Raw genomic sequence first — 12,475 nt, forward strand, 5'->3', positions numbered from 1 at the left:
CTTCCTTCCTTCCTTCCTTCCTTCCTTCCTTCCTTCCTTCCTTCCTTCCTTCCTTCCTCACTTTGTCACCTGGGCTGGAGTGCAGTGACACAATTTCTGCTCACTGCAATCTCCGCCTCCTGGGTTCAAGCGATTCTCCTGCCTCAGCCTTCCGAGTAGCTAGGATTCCTGCCACCACACCCGCCTAATTTTTGTAGTTTTAGTAGAGAGGGGGTTTCAACATGTTGGCCAGGCTGGTCTCGAACTCCTGATCTCTGATCTCAAGTGATCCGCCCGCCCTGACTTTCCAAAGTGCTGGGGTTACAGTCGTGAGCCACCATGCCCGGCAGAAAAGTACCATCTTAATAGTAAGGACTATCATAATAGAAAGAGTATTGGGTGCAGGGTATATAGGAACTCTAATGTCTTCTAAATTTTTCTGTAAATCTAAGACTGTTTGACAATTATACTCTATAAAATAAAAATGATTTTTAAAAAATATACACAGTCATGTGTTTAAAAAAACTTAGAGCAAAGATTTTGCCCTAGAAAGCAAATGCAACTCTAACAGGGTACTTGTACTGGTTAACATCCACATTAAAGACGATGGTGACTTACAGGGCCTATGCCATTCTCTCTGATTTCTACCATTTCCTTATTACTCTCAACACAAGCTTAAATAAAACGGTAAACAGAAAAATAAGGTCGTTCCAGACCTTGGTTAATAAAAGCAGAAACAAGGAGGAGAACCAGGAGAAGGTGAAGGAGAAAGAGAAGAAGAAAAAGAGGAAGAAGAAGAGGAAGAAGTCACAATCAAGGAGAGTATACCACCAAGAAAAGGAAGTTTCTATCAAAAACTTTCTTTGGGCTCCCAAAATTCGAGAGGCAAACATTGTTAATAAATTTCCACAAAAATCTGAAGGTCACAAATCCAAATCCTAGTAGGAAAACCTTTCATCAAAATGTAGTGATAAAGGCTCAATTACAATAACCTGGAACTCATGTGGTTGGGACACTCACTCAACCTCATAGTTTTGAAGGGTGGCCAGAATTTAAAAACAAAGTGCTCAAAGAATGCACTATTATCACGGTAAGAGTCTGGCAACCCTATCAACAAAATGAGCCAGGGCCCCCTAAGAAATCTCACAGGACCCTATATTGCTGAGGAAAAGAGGCATTTACTCACATCTGAAAAAACAAAACAATGTGTCTTGCTTGAGCAGGGGTGAACTACAAGTGCAAATGCAGTCTCTTGGCAAACAAAACAAGAAACAAAAACAAAAAGACAGGACATGCAAAGGAGTTTAATTAATTCTGAAGTGAAATTAAATTCACATAAATCAGCCTTTTGGGTGGTTCAAAGTAGAGATGGGTGTAAATTAATTGTTCCTAGATTGACATACAAACAAATCTTTTTTTGTTTTGTTTTGTTTTGTTTTATTGAGACAGAGTCTCCCTCTATAGCCTAGGCTGGAGTGCAGTGGTGAGAACTGCGATCTTGGCTCACTGCAACCTCCGCCTCCTGGATTCAAGTGATTCTCCTGCCTCACCCTCCTGAGTAGCTAGGACTACAGGTGCATGCCACCACGCCTGCCTAATTTTTTTAGTAGAGACGGGGTTTCACCGTGTTAGCCAGGATGTTCTCTATCTCCTGACCTCGTAATCCACCCGCCTCGGCTTCCCAAAGGGCTGGGATTACAGGCGTGAACCACCGCGCCCTGCCTTACAAATTTCTTTTACTTAGAAACTACTGAGTCAAGATAAATGTGGGTACTAAATCCCAATTTGGCCCGGGCATGGTGGCTTACATCTGTAATCCCAGCATTTTGGGAGGCCGAGACTGGCGGATCACCTGAGGTCAGGAGGTCAAGACCAGCCTGGACAACATGGCAAAACTCCATCTCTACTAGAAACACAAGAATTAGCTGGGTGTGGTGGCTTGCACCTGTAATCCCAGCTGCTCGGGAGGCTGAGACACGAGAATCACTTCAACCCAGGAGGTGGAGGTTGCAGTGAGCTGAGATGATGCCACTGCATCCCAGCCTGGATGACAGAGTGAGACACCATCTCAAAAAATAATAATAATAAAAATAAAATAAATAAATTTCGATTTGCTGCGTGAATTCATGGTTAATTATGCAAAAGTGGAATATTGTATTCTTAATTGACTCAAATTAAAATTTCATTTAAATGTCAAGTTTTAAGATATGAAGATTGAGTGCTGATATTATTGTTATTACTTGAGCACAAACTCCTGGACTCAGTTCTCCTGTCTTGGTTTCCCAAAATGCTAGGATTACAGGTGTGAGACACTCTGGCTGTTCCTTCACTAATTTTTTTAAAGTAAAGTTTATTTTATTTATTTTTTGAGTTGACGTCTCACCTGTCACCCAGGCTGGAATGCAGTGGCACTGCAAGCATGGCTCACTGCAGCCTCAAACCCCTAGGCCCAGGCAATCCTCCTGCCTCAGTCTCTGGTGTAGCTGGGACCACAGGTGTGCACCACACCTGGCTAATTTTTCTTTTTTTTGTTTCTGTAGAGACAGGCTCTCACTATGTTAGCCAGGCTGGTCTCCAACTCCTGAACTCAATTGATCCTCCTGCTTTGGCCTCCCAAAGTGCTGGGATTTGAGGTGTGAGCCACTGCTCCTGACCAATAATTTTTGATGATATTAATAAATTTATGGCCGAGCGCAGTGGCTCATGCCTGTAATCAATCCCAGCACGTTGGGAGACCGAGGCAAGTGGATCACCTGGGGTCAGGAGTTCGAGACCAGCCCGACTAACATGGTGAAATGTTGTCTCTACTAAAAATACAAAAATTAGCCAGGCGTAGTGGCGGGTGCCTGTAATCCCAGCTACTCGGGAGGCTGAGGCAGGAGAATCGCTTGATCCCGGGAGGCGGAGGTTGCAGTAAGTCGAGGTCGCGCCACTGCACTCCAGTCTGAGCGACAGAGCGAGAGTCCCTCTCAAAAAATAAATAAACAAAAAAATACAACAACAATAATAATAATTTACATTATGAGCAAACTATGTCTATGTTTTGACTTAACACTTTTTACACTCTCAACACTGTGCGATCCTCCTCATACCTTAAGTCAGTGTTTTGTTCATCCACTTGACAATAGGGCAGAAAAGAGCCTTGAATGAATAGCTCTCTGTAAATCCGACTTTCCCCGTTGTCAAATATTGCTCTTCAGAAACCCGCTGAGACAAAAGAGTATATAAGTAGCAAACCGCACCGCAAATACTCCCCAGATTGCTCCAGGAGAAAGCTGGGTTCAGTAGCCTGTTGAGTATGAATTAAAAAGAAGTATGGGAAAATGGGAAGTATCCACTTCAGAATAGCATCGTGATTCCTCAATTTCCGGACGAATGGCCTGATGCATTTCGAGCTGAGCTAGCCAGAAGTGCGATGGTTTTAGTGGGTATCCAATCTAACCCAAAACGTTCAGTCACTACTTAACCTTTCTTTCTCATTGTTTCTCTTGTGTTTTAAACTCAAACACGCCAAAATAAACAAACAAAAAGAAGCACAAACAAAACAGTTGCTGCCTGTATCAAAGCTGTAGGCTGCTCCCAGCTGACAACTGATACAACGTCACTTTCCTCAAACCTCCAATACCAGGGGCTACTGCTCCACGAATACGCAACCACACGCCCTCGAAAATGCTCAGCCTGTTTCCTGCGATGGAGAGTGCAGTGAGGCACTCTCACAGTCACAAAATCTTGGGCAACACAAGCCGTATCCTTTTGTGGGATACACACTTTGAAACCACTCACCTAAAGCCTTCTCTCTTCCCCAGGGCGTAGAGAAAGCTTGGCAGAGACGCGGCGCAAGACTGCTTTCTTCCTCCACGCTTGTCCCAATACTATCCATCTTTAAAGACGCATCCGCGATTTTTCTTCTCCCTTATTCTCCGCTACTTCTCTCCTCCACTCAGTTTCGTCCCTCCCGGCGCCAAGAGCCCTTCCTTCCTTCTCAAAGCCTTCCCTTGCGTCCACTCCTCAGATCATTTCAGTTCCCAGCCACTTGCCTTTCTAGTATAGTAAGAACATAACCTGTAGATTAGGGATAAACTTCTCCATACTCTCCCTTACACCCCTGCCGGGTTTACAGTGTTCTCCAAAATTCGTATGTGGATTAAACAGTCGCACCACATTTTGGCTAAAGGTGGAAAGAGTCTACTTTCTGCACTTCAGGGACTGATGAAATTTTCACTCGTGCGGGTGTAGGGAAGGTTTTACAAAGGCTGAATTGGTTTTCTCAGGTTGAGCCTAGCTTCCTTTGTGCTTTCCTCCTTGCTCAAAAAAATTTGCTCTGAAAGAGTCCTCTGTCTTCGTCTTCTTTTGTATTGTCTTTAAAACCAGAGCTAGCCAGGCTTGGCGGCAAACACCTGTAATCCAAGCACTTTGGGAGGCCGAGGCGGGAGGATCACTTAAGCCCAGGAGTTCAAGACCAACCTGGGCAACATAGGGAGAAGACAGACCCGCCCCCGCCCCCGCCCCCCATCCCATCTCTATAAAAAATCAAAATCAAAAACAAAACAAAACAAAAAACCAGAGCTGTAGGATCTCCGATGAAGCCGCTGCCACATTTCCAAATCCAGATGTTGGACGCAACCTTGTGCAAAACTGCCACCTTTGTCACTCTTTGTTTTTGTCAAGTGTTGTGAATTAACCTCTTGTCTTTGCTTGTTTGGTTGTTTTTCAGGAGTTAATAACAACTTTATTGAAGTACAGTTGATATATGCAAAACCCCTACACAAGTTGAATGTAAGCAATTTGTGAGTGAGGACATATGCATACATTTATAATACTATTTCCACAATCAGGGTAATAAACACATTTATCAACTCCAAAAGTTTCTTTGTGTTCTTTCATGTGCATGGGTGGCGAGAAGACTTAAACATGAGAGTTATCTTTTTAACAAATTTTTAAGTGTACATTATAGTATTGTTAACTGAAGGCACTATGTTGTGCAATAGAGCTCTAGAATTTTTCATGTTTCATAACTAACATTTTAATTCACTGAGCAACAACTCTCCTTTTCCCTCTGCCTCTGGTCCCTGACAGTCACCATTCTGTTCTCTGCTTTTATGACTTTGACTATTTTAGATATCTCATATAAATGGAATCATGAAATATTTGTCCTTCTGTGACTGGCTTATTTCACTTAGCATAATGTCCTCCAGGTTAATCATTCATGCCGGTGCAAATGGCAGAATTTCTTTTTTTTATAAAAGGCTGAACAACATTCCATTGTATGTATATACCACATTTTCTTTGTCCACTCATCTGTCAATGGACATTTGGATTGTTTCCTTATCTTGGTTACTGTGAATAATGCTGCAGTGAACATGGGAGTGTATATGTTTCTTTGAGATTCAAATTTCGATTTGTTGGGGATGTATACCCAGAAGTGGGATTGCTGGATCATGTGGCAATTCTATTTTTATCTTTTGAAGAAACTCCATACTATTTTCCATAGTAGTGGCATTATTTTAGACACCAACAGTTGTAGAAGGGTTCCAATTTCTCCACATCTTTACTAACACTTAGTTTTTGAGTTCTTTTTAATAAGAGACATCTTAATAGGTGTGAGGTGGTATCTATTGTGGTTTTGATTTGCATTTCCCTGGTGATTAGTAATGTTAAGAGCACCTCTTCACATACCTAGTGGCTATTTGTATGTCTTCTTTGGAGACATGTCTACTCAAGTCCTTTGCTCATTTTAAAATCAGGTTATTTGGGATCTTAAGTTTGTGTGTGTGTGTGTGTGTTTGGCTGTTGACTTGTAGCAGTTTAAAAATTTTATTTTGTATATTAATCCCTTATCAGATAAATGATTTGCAAATATTTTCTCCCATTTCATAGTTTGCCTTTTTCCTCTGTTGATTGTTTTATTTGCTGTGAAGAAGCTTTTTCTTTTGCTGCGTCTTGTCTTATCTCATCACCTGGATCTAGGTTTTCTCTGCAGCACTCAAAGAACTAGTCTTTATATTCTCTGGCACTACCGTGTGTGTGTGTGTGTGTGTGTGTGTGTGTGTGTGTGTGTGTGTGTTGGGAGTTTCATAGGCAGAGAAGGTTTTTTTTTTTTAAAGGAGAGAATCTGAACACATACAAGCATACAAGAAGATTCAATCCTGGGACTTTGCTCCAGGTGGATGGAAACTGACACAAACAGTTGGCTAAAAGCAGTCTTGAAATAGATGAAGGGAGGATCCAAGGGTCTTTCGGTCCAGAATGCCTTTCTCCTCTTGACAGAGCGTCAAGACAAGATTCCATTCAGAAATTTCAGAAACATGGATCATACATAGTGGACTTTAACCTATCACGCCTAAGCCTTCACCTTTAGATAACACTATATAATAAACCAGTGAGAAAGAAGTATTTCGAGTGGGGGTGTAGCTCAGTAGTAGAGCGCATGCTTAGCATGCATGAGGCCCTGGGTTCAATCCCCAGCACCTCCACCAGCGTTTTCTTATACTTTGAGCATTTCGTTTCAGTGTTTGAATACTTCATTTCAGTCTTTTCTTTTTTCTTTGTGCATATATTACCTTGTGTTTTTTTCTACTCACAGAGAAGGTAAGCCGTTTGGTAGTCATTCATTTGTACTATGGGTCCTAACACCCCTTCAGCCTCCCAACCTGACTGCTTCAGCACAGCTTTATAGTCATTTACTGAAATAGAGAAGCTGCTTATTCAAGATCCCCCGACAGTGAAGCAACAGGCATGCCGGCCATATAAGACTCTTCTCCTTTGCTGCCCTTTCTCAATACTGTTAAGAAATCAGGGTTGGGTGGGGGGGTGGGAAGACAGAAAAGAAAAACAAAATCGTCTTTGGAAAACATCCATTAGATTTCTCTTCTCCCCGCCACTTTTCCTCATACTCCCCTTACATTTCCACCACTCACAGAATCTTGGTTGGGCGACAAAAGGTGGGTCCAATCACTAGTCATGAGAGCGCTGTGATCCCAGCTTTCTCTACAGAAGGAATGTTTAGAATTTTGTCCGGGCCGGGCGCGGTGGCTCAAGCCTGTAATCCCAGCACTTTGGGAGGCCGAGACGGGCGGATCACGAGGTCAGGAGATCGAGACCATCCTGGCTAACATGGTGAAACCCCGTCTCTACTAAAAAATACAAAAATCTAGCCGGGCGAGGTGGCGGGCGCCTGTAGTCCCAGCTACTCGGGAGGCTGAGGCAGGAGAATGGCGTAAACCCGGGAGGCGGAGCTTGCAGTGAGCTGAGATCCGGCCACTGCACTCCAGCCCGGGCGACAGAGCGAGACTCCGTCTCAAAAAAAAAAAAAAAAAAAAAGAATTTTGTCCGAAAGAAAGACACTTCTGGCGAAATTCCGAGACTTTCAAAATACACAGTTGAGAAAATTATTTTGAGAGATGGAAAAAGCCGCTGGTCGCTCTCAAAGCGGTGTCAGTCTTGGACATAAAGGGTTATGTTTTCCTGTGGAACAGAAACTTGTAGTTCACCTCCCTTGGGAGGGAAAGAACTTCTGATTTCCTACAGCCAAAGATGAGCCCAGGGGCCGGGCGCGGTGGCTCACGCCTGTAATCCCAGCACACTGGGAGGCCGAGGTGGGTGGATTACCTGAGTTCAGGAGCTCGAGACCATGGCGAAACCCTGTCTCTACTACAAATAGGAAAAATAGCTGGGCGCGGTGGCGCTCGCCTGTAATCCCAGCTACTTGGGAGGCTGAGGCAGCAGAATCGCTTGAACCCGGGAAGCGGAGGCTGCCGTGAGCCGAGATTGCGCCGCTGTTCTGCAGCCTAGGCGACAGAGCTATACTCCGTCTCAAAACAAAACAAAACATTATAGAGGAGCCTAGGAGACACTGGCAATGCAGGCACTTTCAGGGCCATTCAAATCTTGGGCCTCCGTAAAGATCTGGCTTCAGGCTCTCTCCTTCGTCCCTTCTTCTTCTGCAACCACCTGCCTCCTACTATCTCCCCACTGGTTTTCTTCACCACCTCTTGTCAGCTTCACCTCCACTTTCTCCCATTCCCGTTGATTCGGTTCCATTGCTTGCTCCTACCTAAATTTCCTCCAGCTCACTACAGTTTGTGCAGCTTCACTTTCTAGGTTGGCATTCTCAAGCCTGAATGATAATCATCTGAGGGAGACCTTACAATTGTAAAGATCCCCATCTTTCCCCCTATCCGGTGATTATCGGTTCACTACGGAACTGTAAGTTACAAACGGGAATACCAGTGAAGTTCTCAGGGCAGTTCCTCAGGCTCAGGAAACACTACATTCCAGTCTAAAACCTTTTCACTCTTTATTGGAAGTTGTTTCTGGTTGGCTCTGTTATAAATGTCGCCTTGCTTCTAAACCTCCATCTCAGTGACTTTCCAGCCACAAATGAGCCTCACTAAGTTAATTCTAGCGGGGATGGGGACAGGAGACAAAAGTTGAGATGGAACCAAGAAGTTGATACATAATTTGTTCAAGTATTCAGGAATATACAGATTTTGCACAAACAAGAAAAATATTAGAGAGAAAGTTAAAAGTAAAAGAGAAGGCACAATGGTTTAGGATTACCTCCTAAAATTTATGTGGACATATTTGGACACTCCAAAATTTAACAACAGAAGGAAAGTGTCTATTATCTGTGCCATTGTGATGGTTGAGGTTTCAGAATCTCTCCAGGAGCACGGGGTAAGAGTAAGGAGGTTGTAACAGAAGTTTAAGTCACTTAAACTTAAATGCCTCCTATGTGTTTCTTTGTAGGTCTCAGATACAGAACTGCAGCTTCCCTGAGACAAAGGCACTGCTGAGTTTCCTGATCATGATGATTCACTGAAGAGTTTGCTAGAGCAGTGACTGTGACAGCATACACTTAGGTTTTTCTTTTTTCTTTCTTTTCTTTTTTCTTTTCATTTCCTTTCCTTTTCCTCTCTTTCATTCTTTCTTTTTCATTTCCTTTCCTCTTTCTTTCTTTCTTTCTTTCTTTCTTTCTTTCTTTCTTTCTTTCTTTCTTTCTTTCTCTCTCTCTCTCTCTCTCTCTCTTTCTTTCTTTCTTTCTTTCTTTCCTTCTTTGAAATTGATGTTTATTTGCCGTCAACCTTATTTCCATGTTGTCCAAGAGCCTGTGCAAGAATAGCTTAAGACCATTCAGTGGTTGCTTCTATCCATTCGGTGGCCTGAGCAGTGTGAGCTGCAGATCAGTCTTCTGTGGCTGGCTGAGTGCTCCAGTCTTCAGTAGGTAACTGCTGGATAGGCACAGAGGGCACCTGCATGCCTTCAAACCTGTCTGCAACCTCAGGCTGAGTAGCAGTGAACTCATAAGCTGGAGCAGTCCATTCACCCTGAAATTCCTCCTTGGTCACAGCCTTTTCAGCAGCAGCCTGCTCTTCTTTTTCAATCTCTTCAAGATCTCTGTAGAAGCAGGGATCAGGCATAACCTGCCACGGGTGTTCACGGGAAATGCTGCCACTTATGTGCTGAACTTTCGGGGACAGCATCCACCACATCAAGCCCACTGAGTGAGCTCCTTTGTTGTTGAGTGGAATGGCAATGTACACATAGCACAGAGGAGAATCTGCATTACACTGAGCAGTGGTAGGTAGGTTAACATAAGATGCCTCCGTGAAAGACTGGTGGTCAACCCTGGGGTCGGTAATCACAGGAAGCCATGGCTCCCGGAAGGCTGCCTGGATCCGGTTAGTGAAGGTTCCAGGAGTGAAGCAGCCAACAATTGGAGTGGTTCCAGTGGCAGCAGCAGACTTCAGCACGGCCCTCTGGCCAGTATTCCTGGAGGATATAACACTGACATCAGCAGGGTTTTCAATGGCAGCAATGGCAAGAGCAATGCCATCACTTTTCCTTTTATAGATGTACTGTTCCATTTGGAAGTAAAGATCGGTGCCACCAAAGTGGGTTCTTGCTGCAAGGAACTTAAGGACATCTTCCTCCTCCATTTGCAGGACATCAACCGCTCCGGACATCGTGAAAGGTTCCCTTTAAGTTACAGTGGGAATCCAGAACAATGCCGTACGGACTCTTCTGTGGTAACGCGGAAAAGTACACATAGGTTTTCATTTGGGAATTGTTTTCTTCTTCCATCTGGATGTAGATTTACCCAGACAACTTTCTGAGTTCTGCTTTTTGTACCGCCTCCTAGCATTTCTAATTGGGCGGACAGTCAGAAGCAGTGAAAATTCAGGGACCCTGGTGCAACGGTGTGGGAAATCTGTGATAGGGTGGAGACTACCTGGAGAAAGAGAAACACACTGGCGCTCCAACCTGAAGCCAAGTGAGTTAACTTTGGCCAGGCTTGTTTGTGTGTGAAGCTTTGAGGTCCGAGGGCTTAGCTGTTCCCTTTTCCTGGAAAGGGGTGTCCAAAATATGGATTCCCTCATGGATTACAATGGCCAGAGTTCTACTGCTTCATAGGGATGTTTTGTCTTTCATGGCTTTTGATAGCTGCCTGAGAGGTGTGTTGAGGGCTCCACACTAAATACTGTAGGGTTATAAACAGCAAGAGGTAAAAGATGCCCTGAGAATCCATGTTTGGCAAAATGGAAGGTGGTCCAAGCTGTTTTTCACTGATTTGGCGACCCTGTGGGCCAATCAGGAGGCAAGGATCAGGAGTCAAGAGAAAGAAGGCCTATCATTTTGTCTTTGCCCAGAAATAATTCAGACAGCAGCATGACCGTAACATACCTGATGGGGATAGGCCTGCCAGGGGACTCTGTGACTTAGCTGGTTAAAACCTCTGAGCTGGGTTTGGGTGTCAGAGAAAACTGAGCTTGTGATTCATCCTTGCTCCCTCTCCCGCTCCTTAAGGAACTGGGAGGAGCATGCTCTTAGTTTTTTTCAAACAAAGGAAATTTGATGCTATATTTGGAATTTCAACTTCGCATTTAAAACTTCCTTTTCTAATACAAAAGGTAGCATGCAAAGGCTTTGACAAAGAAAACTGGTATCGATTTTGATACATTCACCCACACACGATTTGTACGGAAAAGACAGTGCAGAACAATGATATACCATAATTTTTACTGACTCTTTAACATGTGTTTCTTTCTAGAAATTCAGGCAACTTTATCTAGTCCTATTCCTCATCCACACCCCTTTGGCCACATCTGCCTTTGGAGCCTTTGGTGCAGTGATATGTGAAGTATGATTAATTCATTTAAGACTCAAGAACAAAAACCCTGAAGTTCATCGAGGAAATGTAGAAAGCAAATGATTTAATTACGCTATTTGGCAATGCTTCTGAGATTTTTACTTCAGCTAGATGTTTTGGTTTGGGGAATGGGGGAGGGGGGATTATTTGGTGTCTTCTATTACATAGTGATTTGGTGTTTTCTATTACATATTTTGTGTACATTTCCTGTGAAAGTCGATTTAATATGCAATAAAAATAACTGCTGTCAAAACCCAAGACCTAACTTTTTTTTTTCTTTTTGAGATGGAGCCTCTCTCTGTCTCCCAGGCTGGAGGGGTACGATCTCGGCTCACCGCAACCTCTGCCTCCTGGGTTCAAGCGTTTCTTCTGCCTCACCCTCCCCAGTAGCTGGGATTACAGGCGCCGGCCACGACACCCGGCTAATTTTTAAATTTTTAGTAGAGAAGAGGTTTACACCATGTTGGCCAGGCTGGTCTCGAACTCCTGACCTGAGGTCATCCACCCACCTAGGCCTCCCAAAGTGCTGGGATTATAGGCGTGAGCCACCGCGCCCAGCCAAGACCTAACCTTTAAAACCTTTTGGTAGATCACTTGCTGCAGGCTGTAAGCTGTTTCAGCGAACGAGAGCTGGCTGTCTTCAGTCATCCAAATTATGTTTTAAGCGTTCGCGAGGCAAAGCGCTGAGTGCCACCTTACATTTGGACAACCTTTACCTACTAACTCACTCAGAAAAACTTAGGACTGAACGCCCAGCTCCTCTGTTGCTCACAATTCAACTGTCAGCGGCAGAGGCGGCTGTTGGAGGAGCCCCGAGGAGAGACGCCTAAGGCAACCAGTGGGAAGATTTTCTGCTTCTCAGCCTTGGACGACCTAATGCTCATAAAACAGAGATGCAAGGAAATTTTTCTCTGATTTTTTTCTTATTTCACAAATTTTTTTCTTATTTACTTTCTTTTTGAGTCTCGCTCTTTAGCCATACCGCCTAATGCATGGATCTGTAGTGTGACTGCAGGGTTCGTGCTTCCTGCCAAGGAGACCTGATGGAAAATTTATCTATTTATGATTTTTTTTTATGCTGGGCTACAAGTCGATATCTACATATAGTTAGAAATGATAATACCATGACCCACAAGAACTCCTTGTGGAGTAATTTGTGCCCCGTTTCAACGTCTGCTTGTGTCACTCAGGTTAGCAATATATTCTCACGTTAAGTTTTATAAAAAGCCACAGATGACTGCCCGAATAAACAGCATAGTATTAAAAGCAACACATTTGATATTCTCCTCTTTTTATAGAAGTAGGGCAAGCGTGACAAACGCATGCAAAGAATGAGAAAGGAGAACG

General features: G+C 43.7%; 1 protein-coding gene and 1 non-coding gene across 2 annotated transcripts; one reads left to right on the top strand and one right to left on the bottom strand.

The window, feature by feature from the left end:
- The first annotated feature begins 6,380 nt into the window (after positions 1-6,380).
- TRNAA-AGC lies at positions 6,381-6,452 on the top strand. The gene has a single exon. It is a non-coding gene; the product is annotated as a tRNA-Ala (tRNA).
- Positions 6,453-9,161: 2,709 nt separating this feature from the next.
- On the bottom strand, positions 9,162-9,772 carry LOC111525926 (40S ribosomal protein SA-like). The gene is made up of 2 exons (XM_031935530.1): positions 9,757-9,772; positions 9,162-9,700 (listed from the first exon to the last, which is right to left on the bottom strand). Exons 1-2 carry the CDS (start codon positions 9,770-9,772, stop codon positions 9,162-9,164), a joined length of 555 nt encoding a protein of 184 aa, XP_031791390.1.
- Between the last annotated feature and the right edge of the window lie 2,703 nt (positions 9,773-12,475).

This window comes from Piliocolobus tephrosceles, chromosome 5 (genome assembly GCF_002776525.5).
Source record: "Piliocolobus tephrosceles isolate RC106 chromosome 5, ASM277652v3, whole genome shotgun sequence".
In the NCBI taxonomy this organism is placed as follows: Eukaryota; Metazoa; Chordata; class Mammalia; order Primates; family Cercopithecidae; genus Piliocolobus; species Piliocolobus tephrosceles.